The 16,315-nt window shown below is 41.9% G+C and overlaps 2 protein-coding genes across 3 annotated transcripts in view; one reads left to right on the plus strand and one right to left on the minus strand.

Moving 5' to 3' along the window:
- Positions 1 to 19: 19 nt before the first annotated feature.
- adck5 (aarF domain containing kinase 5) lies at positions 20 to 9,464 on the minus strand. Of its 2 annotated transcripts, none has more exons than XM_078290322.1 (15): positions 9,407 to 9,464; positions 6,277 to 6,363; positions 6,020 to 6,169; positions 4,908 to 4,983; positions 4,112 to 4,312; positions 3,885 to 4,025; positions 3,511 to 3,624; positions 3,277 to 3,408; positions 3,098 to 3,181; positions 2,915 to 2,996; positions 2,714 to 2,792; positions 2,533 to 2,624; positions 2,002 to 2,254; positions 1,327 to 1,443; positions 20 to 1,233 (listed from the first exon to the last, which is right to left on the minus strand). In XM_078290322.1, the coding sequence occupies exons 1-15, from the start codon at positions 9,409 to 9,411 to the stop codon at positions 1,131 to 1,133; spliced, it is 1,716 nt and encodes a 571-aa protein (XP_078146448.1). In that variant the 5' UTR covers positions 9,412 to 9,464; the 3' UTR covers positions 20 to 1,130. The 2 variants fall into 2 exon arrangements, with proteins under 2 accessions (XP_078146448.1, XP_071769469.1); XM_071913368.2 differs by lacking the exon at positions 9,407 to 9,464 and adding an exon at positions 7,131 to 7,276 and having other exon boundaries at positions 6,277 to 6,368.
- A 163-nt stretch (positions 9,465 to 9,627) lies between these two features.
- The window catches only part of ctdp1 (CTD (carboxy-terminal domain, RNA polymerase II, polypeptide A) phosphatase, subunit 1), a 71,636-nt gene continuing 64,948 nt past the window's right edge, over positions 9,628 to 16,315 (plus strand). Inside the window, exons 1-5 of the mRNA XM_078290582.1 lie at positions 9,628 to 10,499; positions 12,242 to 12,325; positions 13,465 to 13,558; positions 14,135 to 14,263; positions 15,081 to 15,231. Of these exons, the coding sequence (XP_078146708.1) occupies positions 10,204 to 10,499; positions 12,242 to 12,325; positions 13,465 to 13,558; positions 14,135 to 14,263; positions 15,081 to 15,231 (754 nt within the window). The 5' untranslated portion in view covers positions 9,628 to 10,203. The remainder of the gene's footprint in view (positions 10,500 to 12,241; positions 12,326 to 13,464; positions 13,559 to 14,134; positions 14,264 to 15,080; positions 15,232 to 16,315) is intronic.

Genomic DNA, 16,315 nt, shown 5'->3' on the forward strand with positions numbered 1-16,315 from the left:
AAAGACAAGAATGCCAGAGAAAAAGGAGGTAGGACATTTTATTAGTTAACATTTTGTTAAAATTATTTAATTTAAAAACATTTGGCTGGGTGGCATTTGACTGTTTTCTTGTTGCTAAAAATGAGGCGGGAGTGGAAAAAAGTAAAAGATTGACCTGATAAAACAAAGACACCAGCAGCCTCCTGTTTTCACTAGCTTCTCTTAGCAACACAACCCTGAAATGGTTTCTTACACAGGTTATTACAGACCAGTTCTTGCATCAGCATACTTTATACAGACTGACAAACATGGCAAGTAAACATTTACTACTGCAATTTGTACTGCTGTCATTAGAGCTGCAGTTTGTTAGAATTGACGCACTGAAATATTCCAAGGACCATCATGAACAGATTGCTGTTCTGCAAAAAGCCTTTCACTGCTTTTTGCCTCATTAAAATGGTTTCAAGATTTAAACTCACTCCCATAGGGATGAAGCTAATCGTGATTGCTCAACTTAAGTGTAGCTTTCTTGTTTACAGCCAAGGTATCACCACTACAAATTATCTTCATAATGGAATACAGCCACTCATTATCATTTACGGATACAGCTGCGACAAATAATTCCCGAGAGAATACATCGCCAAATAGAGTCACCGATTTCTTGAAAACATACAAACTGCAGCTTTAAATATATTCAAAATTTGGATGTAAAAACAAGTTGCTTTAATAAAGTTATGCTAACACATCTTAAATGACTTAAAATCATACAAAAAAACATGATAAATAATTGTAACTTTCTTACAATTGAAATAAAATAGCTTGTTAAGTTTAAAAACATTTGTCTCCTGGAGTCAGACTACAGAATGACATTGATAGTCTGGTGTGTGAAATTCTGGATTGGATTTGGTACTTTACAGTCCTGCGATTTAGTAATCACATTCCATTTTAAATACCACAGTCCAGGACTTGATTTGGTGTGGAAATAGTGGAAACTCAAGTAGCACCATTTCTAGCAGTATTTGGAACTGCTGTGGTAGCGAAAATCTCCTTAATGGACTCTTTCTATTATCTGAGTTACATTCACTTGTGCTTTGTACAGAACAGGTCCTTCATCTCTGGTTCTTCTAAAGTGTAGGGCGGCAGGCTGCGCTCTACCTCAGGTACTCGTACATCTCGGCATCCAGAGACACGAGGCCGAAGTAGGAGAGCACATTCACAAACGACCGCGTCAGACTCATCATTGCCATCTCCGATCTGTGAAGGAGTCGGATTATTAACGCGTTTCCAGACACCCGCACACACAGAAAATAAACTGATGATATGAATCCAAACTACAGCAGTCCTTACCTCAAAGCCACCTCAAACTTGAGGCTCTCCCAGGTCGTCCACATCCAGCGGAAGACCCAGAGCTTGGGCAAGATCCCCGGCCGCTCTGCCTGGATCTTCCCCCAGCCTCGCACCGCACTGAAAACCAAGAGGGACGTCAAGTGTTTGAAACTGTGAGATTTCAAGATGCTGGTAACTGAACATCAAGCATTACACCTTGTACCTGTACGCCATTGACTTTGTTAGCAGTATATTCAAACCAACACAAGGAACGACACGCCTCCCACTTCTCCTAGTGATTGACATGACAGAGTCCCGCCTTCTGCCTCAGACTTCTCCTCATTGGTCGGCTGCATTTCCACACATTTCACTTTGAAATAAGAATAGCAGAGGAATGGGGCTACCAGTGTTTCTGAGATTCTAACATTATCCTGCTCGTCTTTGGCCACCAAGATTTATTTTTATTACTTCTACATAAATGTTACCTACTGCAGCTTTAATGAAATTTAGCCTTCGTAGCTGAAATGTCTTCCGATGCAGATTGCTTGCAGCACTGTCCTCCACTGTTGAGCAGTTGTGCTCATCAACACCCCTATCAACCCCCCCTGCAGGTATATGATGGTATAATTTAGTGCTACGGGGCAGTAAAAACCAGGAAAAGTGCACTTCACACAGCACAAGAGAAGAAGCGCTAACCTCTTGGCCATGACGAAGTAGCGGTCGACCGGCGCTCCCAGCGTGATGTTGATGCTGCGGACGGTGTTGATGTTGCGGAAGACCAGCAGCATGGGCCGCGGCATGGATTTCAGCACCTGCATGATGCCCTCGAAGCGGTGGATGGCCATGTGGCGCATGTAGCTCGTCTCCTCTCGACTCAGGATGTTGGACAGGCCCAGCTCCCGCATGTTGATTGGCCGCTGCAGCAGCATCTCGCAGAAGAGGAAGTACTCTGAAATTCCAAGATCAGAAAAGTTTGTAAAAGTATTCAAAAGTCCAATCGTGTGTGTCTGAGATATTGCGTGATAAACAAATCCATAGTCCTTCCCAATTTCATTGTGGGAGACAACTTGATTTTTCTGATATTGACGATAATACTTAAACATAATTGCTTAGATTTGCATAGATTTCAGACCAAAAAATCCCACATGTATTGAACTAATTTTGTAGCACAAAAACAGTCAAGAAGGGGGTGAATCCTAATATGATAAACGAAGTCAACAGTCTCACGTTTGACCCCGAGGGCGTTGGAGTACTTTTCCATGGCCGTCTCGTCTCGCAGGACGATGGACCTCCACAGTTTACAAAGAGACATTCTGTCCCTGCAAGTTCAAAGGTCACGAGTTAGAGCTTCAAACTAACATTCAGTCAATAAAGTTCTGCAAAGGTTTTAACCAAATGCACATCGTACCGTTGACTGAGGTATTCGTACAAGCCGTGGTCCAAGAGTACCAGCTCTGCCTTGTTATCAGGGCCTCGTCTCACTAGAACTGCAACACAAGGTCATCATTCCATACAGGTTGATAGAAAATTCACATGTGAATACATGTGCAATGCTGGATCCGATTCAGGAAACTCTCTTTTGCATGGTAACACACAAAAATGTACCTACCGTTGCCAGGGTGAGGGTCAGCATGAATGAAACCAGTGTAGAATATTTGCTCGGCAAATGTCCGGATCAGTTTGTCAGCGGTCTGAAAGCCAAACATGTGATGGGACATTTTATATCAGAATGTTCAGAACGTCAGTGATAATACTCCAGGTATCATTCATGGTACAGACTGCATCAACTTACGTCTTTCAAACTTAGTCCTTGTCTTTTAATTTCTTCCACGTTGTTGATTTTGCAACCTTCGCAAAACTCTGCTGTCAGCACTCGCTTTGAGTTGGGGAGAAAAAGTGACAACGTTTTGGCCAAGGCTAAAGGAGAAGTATGGAAGTCAAGTTGTTCCATATCATACATCATGAGCTCACCTTACTGGTTTGTTCCCACAACACTTTAGGTACAACAATGAATTTCAAGTGTTTCAGCTCCTCTGCGCACCTCTCGGAGTTCCTGGCTTCGTTCTCAAAGTCCAGCTCTTGAGCCAGCGTCCCCTTCAAGTCCTACAACAGTTACAACAACAACAATATCAGCCAAAGCATCTTTCTGCCCCAAAGTACATAGATTAAGCATCATATGAAATACTAGTCAATCTATTGCCTGACCTTGAGGACCCATCGGAATCCAAAACTGGGGTGCATGAACTTAATAATATCCAGGAGAATCTCCAGTGTCCTGATATCACCATCAAACCGATCCCTGAGGTCAATGTACTGCACCTGTGGGAATGGAAAAAAATTACACTTACAAATAAAAAAAAGTAGACAATCTTCAATATCTTTAAATTTGACCATTTTCATGCCAAAAATGTGCAACTATTCAGTGTTTTTCCCCCAGGAATCTTATTCTCGTCAGGGTGGAAAAGCCTCTGAAACAGCATTTAGACCATGTGACAGTAAAACTCTCCATTGAAACCCAGGTCATCACACTTGTCAGTCAAAAATCAATCAAAATGCTGGTTTGGGGCTCCATTACTCGCCTTCACAGCGACGGGGGTTCCATCAAACATCTCTGCCTTGTGAACCTGCGCCAAGCTGGCAGCAGCTATGGGTTCATAGTCAAACTGTTTGAATAGCTGCTCTGGGGTTTTGTTGAAGTCTTCTTGGAAAAGAGCGTCCACCTGTTAAGACACAAACGCCATCTGAAACGTTCAAGTTGTCCTCTTTTTCTGAAACCATCTGCCCTGACTGGCGGTGCGGGCCTCACCTCTTTGTACCTCCTGTCCAAGGCCTTGTCTTCCAGGACCTGCAGGGTGCGGATGTATTCCGGGGGCAGCAGGTGGTTGAAGGAACACAGACCCTGGCCCAGTTTGATGTATATTCCTCCGTTCCTCACGGCTCCTTCCACCATGTGATCTGCTGCCCTCTGGTGGCACGCTGTCATCCCGGCCAGGTAGGATGGGCTGCTCTGGCAGGGGAGGACAGAAGCACAAGCGTAGTGTTGGGTTAAGGGCTTTTATCAAAGGAATCATCATCTCATAATGTATAGATAATTTGATATCTGTGCTATTAAGTTTTTAATTTGTTAGTAGGTTTAGACAGGCTATAGGCTACTGTCTTTCTACCTGCCGCAGCATATTCTCTCTTTCTCTCTCTCTCATTATAAGTAAACTTTATTCAAACACATTCTTGCTCTGCATTACGATGTAATATATAGAGTTTGTTTTCCATAAGATATTCCAAGACTATACAAGCTTGCCTGATATCAGACAGAATTGTCAACTCGTTACACAGTCAACTTGGTGGAGTGGGCAGATTCAATGGTCTGGACCCAGGTTAATATATAAGCATGAAGCGATCACTGTTTGGGTTAATCATTGAAAGTTATACAATACAATGCGAGTACAGATTTTCTATGTGCGTTCGCTTGTGTGTCGGGTCATGTGTGATATCTCAGACGCCACTGATATGTGCAAATGACCAAAACGTGCTGGGCCAAGCCCGTTTTGGCCATCCAGCCACCCCCCTATTCATCACATAGAGGACAAAAAAAAACAACTTACCTCATCTAGGCCACGCAGTGCCACATTTGTGGTCCACCAGTAATCCATTGAGATGAAGAGTCCAACAGAGAGAGATCTGAGGACAGAGTTAAGAGGCTGCTTTTACCTTCAAAAGGTTGCAATTATGCCTCACACTGCAATATGTGACCCGGTGGCATGCCATAAGATCTAGGAGTGCCCAAACTTGACAATGTAACACATATTAAACTCTTCATTTGGTAGCATGCAATTAAATTCAACAATGTATATATGCTTTTTAATTTACACATTTATACTTTACACCTTCAGCTGTGGTTTTACACATTTTATTCATTTTTTCTAAAGAATACAGCTCTTGCTCCAATGCTCCAAAAAGTCATTTATGGATGGATCATTAATACAGTATCTGGTACTTTCTGTACTGGCTTTTATCACTGAGAGCAGGACAGAGTTTTAATTGCTTTTTGGGTTCAGTGCTCCCTGCTAACTGGAGCTACCTAAAGCTCTGGCCACAGTGGAGTGATGGCATTTTGAATTGTTATTTCTATGAAAACTATGGTCATTGTGACTCACTGGCCTTTCAGTGATCACAGCCAGTACATAATGTACTAGACACTGTATTAATGATCCATCCATAAAGTCCATAAATTAGTTTTTGGAGCATTGGGGCAGCAGCTGTATCCTTTGAATAAAATGTGTGAAAGCACAACTGAAGGTGTAAAGTATAAATGTGTAAATTAAAAAGCATATTGTATCAGAAGTCTCTTAAATTGTTGGATATAATTGCGTACTACTGAATGAAGAGTTTCATATGGATTACATTGTCAGTTTGTGATCATTTCTAGCAATCAGGACCATTAGACCCTCTCTACTGTTAAGTTAGGGATAAAAAGGGCTTAAGTGCAGTTGGGTCACTTAGATGGATGAGCTGACAAAAAATCCAAATAAGCTCTATCATATATTAGTGTCGCCTCAGATTGAGCAAATAGCAAGTAGGTCTGTTGTTACAACATATCACGTTTTGTCTTAAGTGCCGTTTTCATAGCTTGGCAGCTCCTGTCCTTGTGACAGCCTGTGCACGTCACCGATGTGACCTCTGGGAACAATAGATGATAATGACAATACAGACAAACCTGCAGAACCGACCGAATCCTTCAATCACAATCCTCATCTTCCTCCTCTCTCGAGGTGCCGACACAGCATACTGGACCCCCGCCACCACCGGCACGCCGACCGAGACGCCGACACACGTCTTCCACAGCAGCCCCCTGCGCTTCCCTTCCCTGGAACGAGGAAACAACCCCATTTATAACGAGACAGAGACGGCGCTATCGTGGTGAATGGAGGTGAATCTGCGTGCTGTGGTTTGGACCTGGCCCTCGTTCTGCACCTGAGTGAACTGAAGGATCGGCTCCTCTGGAGCAGTGAGCCAGGATGTGGACGTCTACGGAGCAGGGCCAGGTGATGCAGACACAACCTTAACTGGGAAACACAAAAACATAACACTGCGGTCAGAGGTCAGAAGGTGAAGCCAGAGTCAATTCAGTAATCCAACAAAACCGTTAACAAATTATTTCCTCAAATGTTTCTCTTGCAAATACACACACATGAGTGAGCATCTAACCAGACGGTGTGTTTGAATAGTAACAGGAGAGCTAGTGTGTGTTTGTTGGAGGGGGGGTGAGTCTACATCAAGGCCATTATGACAAGCCTAGACATCTGAGGGACAAAATGTCTCCACCGCTGACAAATTGATGTACAGATAGCACTGGTGTCAGGGACCTGAGCACAGAAATATCAAACCAGCTCTCAGTCACTTTCACACTGAACAGAAAAGACATGAGTTTTGTAAAAGGACAGTTTCTCTTCACCTCAGTGAATGAGAATAGAAAATTGAATGGGGAGGGACAGTGAGCAAGAGTCTGATCTGATCTCCTGCAATACTGTAACAACATGGAACTGACCATTGAATTTTATATGGAAAGAGGTGCATCAACTATCTCTTCAAACCTGCTATAGCTGCCAACAGTAATGGAAAGGAGACTGTGAGATGTAGCAAATCTTATTCCTTTGAATGTCACAATTTCCTATACTCATACGTTCAGCTGTCATTTACGTTTATCAACAAATACAGTTTTTACATTGATATCTGCTGCTAACATGACCAGCTAATTAGCTGTTTGGCAACTAGCTAACATTAGCTAACGCCGAGCCCCAAATAACTTATAACCACTGTGAATTTACCACTCTGGAGGTCTCCCCCGTCATGCTGCCTGGATTCCTAACACAGCTCCGGTCACCGTAAATGAATAAATATCTGGAGTATCCTTCCTAATTTCACTGTAACCTTGGACTTGCACCAGCTCCTCACTCCTTCACATCAGCCTGGATGTCTCTCTGCCACTACCTACTAGTTGGTTTAGCCGGAGAGTAAGAACGCGAAAGCGAGAGAGTTCAGCCCCGCCTATTCCGTCTTCGTTTAAATCCCGCTCGGCAGACAAAACCGCTTCTTTTTGGCTGGGAGGCAATGAGAGTGTCTCACATTTGGTCTGCTATCTTTTTTTCTGAGAGAGACTAATCTGTCCAAAACTGTCCAGAGACCGGGAGTGGCTGTTCTGAAGGGGGAAAATGTATTGCGTTGTAATGAACACATGCTAGGCTTTTACGTGTTGGATTTATTTGTATTTTTCATTTGTTTTAAATACAATACAGTAATTTTAGCCAACAAATTGCTAATTTATTTCAATCATGACAAGTTTTATTCGTTGGATTATTGATTTTTTTTTTTTTATGTGTCGTTCTCAGAGGGTGAGGGTAAATGGGAAAGTGTCAGTGTGGTGTGTTGATGCATTTCTGTGCCTTAATGTGTCTAAAAACAAAAGACATTGCTATTGATTTTAGGAAGAAGTCTCAGCCACCCTCTGTAACTTTTATTAAGGGCCGGAGCATCGAATTTGTAGAGTTACAAATACCTGGGAACTGTCATTGATTAGGTAATGTGCAATAGACTGAAAAACTTCTTCATTGCGTGCCATAAACATAACTACCTCCTACGAGCCAAATTTCCCATTCAGGGACAATAAAGTCTTGAACTTGAAGTATTAACTTGTGCGCGCACACAATAGGCCCATTAACACCCGTAAACTGATATAAAACGTGCGCATACACGTAACTAGTTAAACACTTTTCTGCGATGTATTGGAGAGCTCTAAGTGTTGACCCAATATACTTATCTTATTCTTATGGGCCCAATTTGAAGATGCACATCTAATAGCCAATGCCTTCATAACGCATCCACATTGTGCCTCAGTGTGGTAAATCAGGGACATGACATATTTTTTCCTGCGGCCACTGTGCATTTGCTTAAAAAAACAAAAAACTTTTTGTTTAGCAGGTGCTCCTGTTTCACGCGCACGCGTACTATGGTGATAACTGTCAGTAATTAATATTCATGAAGGTTCTTGCAAAATTAGCTCCTGCAGTTGATATATTAATATTCGAATTTTAGACAATTGTACGATTTCCGGTTTAGCGGACAAGGATTTTTCCACAGGCTGCACTGGGCGTGACTTATCTTGAAAGTGCACCGTCTTTGGTTTAGCCTGGAGGAGGCAGAGGAGGAAGCCACACAATACGTCATGGATCACATGAAATGGTTCGACGCATGGCCGCGTACCATTTCTTCGTTCTTCATGTCTCCTCCCTCTTTACCTCCCAAAAACATGAGAAATTGCACCAGCATGGTACAGCATAATGTAGTTAGTTGAGGCTAGTAACTAATGACCAAACCACGAAAATGAATATACATCAACTGGTCTGAGATTCAGAAAAGCAAAATAAAAAAAACATATCTTTTTTTTTTTTAAATCAAATCAACATCCAGTTTGGAATTATAGGCAGAGCACCTGATGTAGAAAGTCACGCCCATTTCCATTCATAAATCTGGCAATTTAATTTGACCTTGCTTATGGCAAAAATATATAACCCATAAATGATTCAAGGCCTTTTCTGAACCAATGGAGTCGCTCCTCAATTCGGCATATACATAATCCAGCAAGCAGCACTTTATTTCCATAAAATTTCACATTTTAGAATTGGTTTACATTCGCTACCCTGGAAGTATTATATCATCTCGCTACCTGCGGAAGAATGATGTGGGAATAAACGGCAAACCAGTTGTAAAAGTTTAAATTTTATTGGAGCAATTGCTGCTTATATGCATGCCAAAATGAAGAATGGCACCCTAATGCTTCAGGAAAGGTCTTAATTCATTTTGATGAGGTATCTAGCTATGCCGATTAGCAAGGTCACAATAAATTGCCAGATTTTTGAATAGAGTTTGGCGTCAGGCTTGTACTGGGTAAAGTTGTTTGAATATAATGACTTGACATGCAACAACACACACACACACACACACACACACACACACACACACACACACACACACACACACACACACACACACTTCTACTGTACTGTGCCCCATGAGACCAGGAGAACAAGTATTATTTCTATGTTACATCATCTTACATCAGGTAACCCTCAAGGGGTCCCAGTGGTCCTCATCTGTCCCCCAAGCTGTATGGAAAATAGTTAGAGGAAAACAACTGGAAGGGCACAAGACGACAAATAGATTTTGTTATTAGACATAATTTTTAGGGTATATGTTTTATTAATATGACATTCATAGACTTGTGTAATAAAGTAATATTTTACTGTCCCGTCGCACAGTGGATTGCACCCCTCTGTCATGTCTACAGAGTAGCTGTGTCAAGTTTTACAGCGTTTGCCAGGACGAAACCGGAAAAATAGCGATTTTAGCTTCAAAATAAAAGTATGAAATTTCTCACTTTTAGGGAAAAAAACATATGCGTTTATTTGGGCGTGTACAACGACAAACACTTTATCAAATTACTCGGTTGACTCGTTAGATGATGTATGGAGTGAAACTATAGCTGTTAAATAGACGCTAATAACGTTTTATTGTATCATAGCGCATGGCATTTCAATACGGATTGTATTTTGAAAATTTTAAATGGAAGTTGTGTGTTTTTCATTCTGGCTGGCTTGGCGCTGGTCTACCGGATGCTGTACAGACCGTGTCGCTGCAGTGTTGCGCTTTCCTGTTTACGGGCGGGAAGAGCGAACGAAGCTGACCGTCGTACTGTGTTTAAATCAGCAGCACATTTGTTTTTATCCACCACAAAGCTGACAATTTGGATGTTTTAATGATAGACACGGCATTGCAAGATCTGGAGAAACGTTTTAAGCGGACCGTTGCTAAAAGTTAAAGGGATTTTTGGAGAGTGCAAAACAGATGGAGGATCCTCCTGCAGATTCTGGCGGTGGTGGCGGCGGTGCAGCAGCGGAGGGCCCGGCGGTGCAGGTGGCGGATATCTGCTGGCCGACCGGGGCTCTCCCTCTGCGGCTTCTGGAGTGGAAAGTCAAACCAGGGTCTCTCGTCAATGTGGACTCCGTGCTGGCGCTGTGTGCTCCCATTCCTCAGGAGAAGGGGGGCGAGACTGCCAGGCTGCCGGAGAAGAAGGTGAAATCGGACCGTGCCGGAGTAGTCAAGGAGCTATGCTGTCAACTTGGACAAGTCATACCTCCTGGGTGAGTCACTCAGCCCGGTATAGCTAACGTTAGCTGACCTGTCCGCTGCCTGGTAGGGATAGCGGCAACATGTCAGCTGTAGTTTCGGCAACGCTATGCCCGCTACTGACGTTACCCGTAATGTTATGTTAGCTAGCTAGCAAGCTAACGGTGCTAAGTTGAGGTTAGCATGTTCGCTAGCCAAACCATGTTGTTGCTCGCACCAGTGTCAAGCCAGCCAGAATAAACAGTCACGCTTTCGGCCCAAACTTTCAAAATAAAACCCTTTATGACATACATAACCATAACTCTATCACATGTAAGTAGAAATCTGATAATAAAAGTAATGTATACATACATAATATATTCTTAACCATGTATGCCTGTGCACGATGTCATATTTTTCACGCTTATTTTGAAGGCAAAATCGCATAACTTCTGGTATCATTCTGGCTTGCTTGACGCAGCTGTTGATCGCGTGCGCGAAACTCCGCAGATCTGTAGAAGCTAGCAATGGGTGACAGCTAGATTGCCGCGAGCGTGATGTAGGTTTGAATTGGCCGTGTGAGCTCTGATGAAAGGCTGTGCTGTCGCTGTTTATTATCTGTCGTCATAACAAACACTCACTTTGTACGTGCGTTGCATAGCTCAGTGGTTGTGGAACTAAAGTAACGCACTTGCAGAGGATACCATACGTCCTGTTCTCTCTTGTAAACAGAGGACGTCACGCCAAACTCCATTCAAAAATCTGCCCGTCTGATTTTCTCTTGACTCTCGGCAAATGATAGCTGGTAGAACATAATAACTTAAGACCTTTTATTAATTGTTAGGGTCTACTTGTCAATTTGGCATACATCCAATACACCAAGCAGCACTTATTCCAATACAATTTCAACTTTTAGAATTGCTTCGCCTATTATTCCCACAATCCTTTTCTACCAAAACATACTCAGGAATAGCATAATATGGGCTTTGTCCTGGTGTTCTGATATCAGTGAATGTTGAAAACTCTGATTTAAAACTACTGAATTATTTGTTGCCATACCTCTGGGTGTAGTGCTATTGCTGCTTTCAAGTGTTCATTGTAAGCTCCTACTCCTGAGTTTGGGAGGAAATACTTGGGACAGTCAGGTGCTTTTGGTCAGAAATAACAAAATGGACCTTGTGACAAATGTAGTGTTTGGTGCCTGTTGTTTTATTTTAGAAATCAAGTGGCACAGAGATACTTTGTGCTGCAGCAGCAGATTGAAGAGGAGAAAGTGCGCATCATGCATGCAGTGTTTTATAATGTATTAAAAACAACAGCACTTAAAGTCAGCATGAGCACTGAGCTTCAATGTTGCTTTGCTGTCACGCTGTAACTGAGCAACCCTTGTAATGCTACAGTCTGGAGTGACAACATGTCCCTATGCAGGTCTACTATGATGTCTTGATTACAAAGCAAAGTTTCTCTGCCTATTATGCAATGTTATTCAGTATTGTTAGGCAAGTTTAGCCGACCGGATTTACAACTGGTTTTCCCAGGTGATATATAAATGTATGCCAGTCAGTCAAAGGCAAATCATTTTCATTAAGGGACAATGTTGAGGCTTACAGCTGAGGTGTGTAGTAGTGCTAAAACATCTTCTACTAGACTGTATTCATACCTGGGCTCACCCAAATGGGAATCCTCCCTGAAAATGGGAATCTGAGACAGGACTAATTTGCTTTACCTGCTTACTTTGAAGTAAGAATCTTAACCCGAGTGTCTTTTCTTTTTCCAGGGGTGTCATTGTCAGGATAGAGGAATGCAGCCATCCGATAGTAATGAAGGGTTTATGTGCCGAATGTGGCCAGGACCTGACTCAGTAAGGAAATGCACACACACACGCTCACTTTTTTAACTTTTAAAGTTTTTTCAGTCTCTGGCTCATTCTAGGGTTGATATGTTTGAACCTTAGGCTCAACAGGTAGTTTGACTGTCCCCAGTGAACCCAGCTGGGTGCCAAAACATTTCTGTTATGAGAGTGTGATGGATAATACTTAAAATGTCATGCTAACACGATCAAGTCATTCAGTAAAGGGGCACTTTAGAAATGATTAGTCATTGACCTTTTATGAGGATATTACATTCCTGTGGCTTAAAAACTGACTAAGTTGATCAATGAGTTATCTATTTGTCTTGAATATGGTGCCAATTGCACTGTATCTTAAATCATCTCATTATCAGTATTTGTGGTAGCTTGTGCCTTCATTTAAAACCACCAGGTGGCGCCAGAGATGGCATAGCTACAGGAAAAACTCATTATGTCATAGGAAATTAAAAACAGTGTTCACACTCTCCCTGGTGTTTGAGAAAGAGGTATGTGTGAAGCTGTCAACTGCAGTGCAAGCTACGCTACATTTGTGCTCCTGTGTGCATAGATTCCAGCACCAGTGTCATTGTATTATATGTATTATCAGGGAGCATGGTGGCAGTTATTAAAGTTATTGCTTAAAAGATGCGTGGAATGCATTTGTCTAGACAAGCAACATGTCAGTTTGCCAGTGACAGATTGTATAAAGCACATAGCTTAGGGGTGATGCAGATATCTCTCTGTTTGGTATATGATGAAATTAAAATATTGACTGGAACGCTTTGATCAGCAGAGGATAATGTAATTTTTGCATATTATAAGATGACACGCTTTATGCTTTGAACGGTAGTCAATGTGGGTCTGAAGTAGCTGAGATTTGGTGGCAATCAGCTAAATCGCAAACTCAATAACTTCAGTATTTTCTGTGAACAGCACTGATATAAACACTTGCTGTAGGCAACTCACTGTAAACATTTCCTCTGAGTCAACCCAGCTGTCAGTAACCGCTGATATGCCTTACAAATTTAATTTGCATGTTTGTGAGAGCTGCTTTTCTTCTCAGTCACAATATGTTCAAGGACCACAGAGATACACAAACCACAAAATGCACGACTCCCACTCCTGTTTTTTTTTTTTTTTTTCCCTCTCAGGCTGCAGAGCACGAATGGGAATCAGCAAGCTCCCATCTCCACGGCAACAGTCTCCATGGTGCACAGTGTCCCCGAGTTGATGGTCAGCTCAGAGGTGAGCCATATGATGGAGATACCTGGCAGAGTGGGCTAGTAGGGCAGCGGGACCACACATTTCATCTTTCACCAGACTGCTGTGTATGCATTGTGCTTGAATGCGCAGTGCTGCTCCAATGCAATATTTTTCTAAGATGGCACATACTGACTAGGGCTAGACTGATGTTCATTTTCATGCCAAAAATGTTCAAAAATAACAAGTATTCAGTATTTCCCTGAGAATTTCATTCTTATCCAGGTGGCAAAACCTCTGGAACGGTTTTAGAGTATGGGACTGTCCATTAAAATCAATGGTAATAACAAACTTTTGGGATATGCGTAGAATCCAATCAAAATGTCACAGTAGAATCAATTAAGGTCAAGCGTTCCCTTAAACAACCTGTGTAATATTGATCAATATGTAATCAAATAAATTGCAGAATATCCATCATATCGGAGGTGGATGTCAATGTTTTTAATAAAAGGCCAATATATCAGTCTAACCCTTATATTGACTTGCATTGCTGGACTTGTGGAGGCTGCTCTGATTGTTCTCTGATATGCCGTGCCACTGTCCCCACCCTCACCCTGACAGCAAGCAGAGCAGCTGGGCAGAGAGGACCAGCAGAGACTCCACAGAAATAAGAAGCTGGTCCTGATGGTGGATCTGGACCAGACGCTGATCCACACCACTGAGCAGCACTGTCAGCGCATGTCCAATAAGGTATCCCCCCACCATAATATCCTGTCCTGAGTTTGCGTTGTCACCCATGACCACATCCATTTGGTTGACACTTTTTAACTTTGTTGTCTTTCCCTGGTTTGATGATGTTGCTCTGTCAGCTGTTTACTGGTTTACCTTGCTAATCGAGTATAAGTATGATTAATTCATTTTGAGTGCTTACCTATAAGGAGTGCAGATCTGACTCCTTTTATTGACATTGATAATTTTGGCCACGCTATACATAATCATGTAAAAAAATATAGACAATAATGTTTAACCAGCACTGTTAATCCGATCAAATGGCATCCCCTATGTTTTGAAGTGTACTTCCCTGCGTCAGCAAAAATCATTGCGCTAGTACTCAGGCCTTGTTATTTGTGGGCTTCATGGATACCAAGTCTGAGTACCTAAGGTTGGTTTCAGCCTAATATTTAGTGCTGGTATTGGTATTGGTCCTCAACTGTTTACACACGCCTGGGTTTATGTAACAGAGGAGGTGAACGGATTCAGAGTTATTCTCTGGTGTCTGAACTAGGGCAAAGTGCTGCCTGGTTTGTAAAGGCAAACCTGCAATTAAATATGACTACATTACAATTACATGCACTGATAATAGTCCTTATACCATTAGATACAAGATCTTCTTGGAGTAATTTCTTGAACTTAGTTTTTGTGAGATATTTGTCAGTCTTTCATTGTTGTTGAATACAGTTTTATTCTAAATCTGAGTGTGAGAGCAAATGTGGAGACCAAAATCTGTTTTGTTCTTTTTTTCTGAATCTGATTGTGTCATACTTAAGACTCTTGTTATGTTCCCCAGGGGATTTTCCACTTCCAGCTCGGGCGGGGAGAGCCCATGCTGCATACACGACTGCGCCCACACTGCAAGGAATTCCTGGAGAAAATTGCCAAACTCTATGAGTTACATGTCTTCACATTTGGGAGCCGCCTTTATGCACACACTATTGCTGGTATTGGACTCATTCTTTTTTACATTTTAAGTCGGCTTCCCAGACTTCAGGCAGCGTCAGAAATTGTTTTGTCTACTTAGGGTGTGTGATGACAGAATTAGAGCTGCAACAATTAATCGATTAATCGATTAGTTGTCAACTATTACATTAATCGCCAACTATTTTGATAATCGATTAATCGGTTTGAGTAATTTTTTAAGAAAAATAAGTCAAAACTCTCTGATTCCAGCTTCTTAAATGTGAATATTTTCTGGTTTCTTTACTCCTCTATGACAGTAACCTGAATATCTTTGGGTTGTGGACAAAACAAGACATTTGAGGACATCATCTTGGGCTTTAGGAAACACTGATCGACATTTTTCACCATTTTCTGACATTTTATAGACCAAACAACTAATCGATTAATTGAGAAAATAATCGACAGATTAATCGACAATGAAAATAATCGTTAGTTGCAGCCCTAGACAGAATGTATCAGTAGGGAAGTGAATGTACTTGAAGGCATTCTTCCATTGAGTGGGTTTGAGTTTTTGAAACGTATTTTGTTCTTGTTGTTGTATTGCCTGTTTGTGTCCATAAGGGGGAAGTGTCTGCCCATGTTTTTTGTTCCAGCAGAGTTTATGTTGATTCACTATTTTGCAGCTAGTATGTCTCAGTTACCACCAGGTCAGGAAACTAACTCATTTACAGGCACCAGGGACTGGTAAATTCTAAAATACACCAGTCAATTTAAGTATTTTACAAGCCAGACAAATTTTTGAATATAATATGACCTCCAAATTATGTTTGATTACCTGCCAAATTGACTGGTAGAATAGACAAACTTACCACCCACAGCCTAATTTTACCAGCCTTTGTGCTACCTATATGAAAAGGTTACAACAGGTTTCTGACTTGCAGAGGCTGACAACTGGGATTAGATTAAAGTGCAGGTACTGCGTTTATATGCCATCTTTTTGGTATTCCGACTGCAATCGTTCATCATATATATAAAAGAAGCAGCCCCAGCCCAGTACTATTCTGCCTCCCTATGATGAATGTTTAATGCAGTTTGAATTGGATTTTACTTCTGGCCCTGGTGCAC

The sequence above is a fragment of the Centroberyx gerrardi genome, chromosome 19 (genome assembly GCF_048128805.1).
Source record: "Centroberyx gerrardi isolate f3 chromosome 19, fCenGer3.hap1.cur.20231027, whole genome shotgun sequence".
Classification (NCBI taxonomy): Eukaryota; Metazoa; Chordata; class Actinopteri; order Beryciformes; family Berycidae; genus Centroberyx; species Centroberyx gerrardi.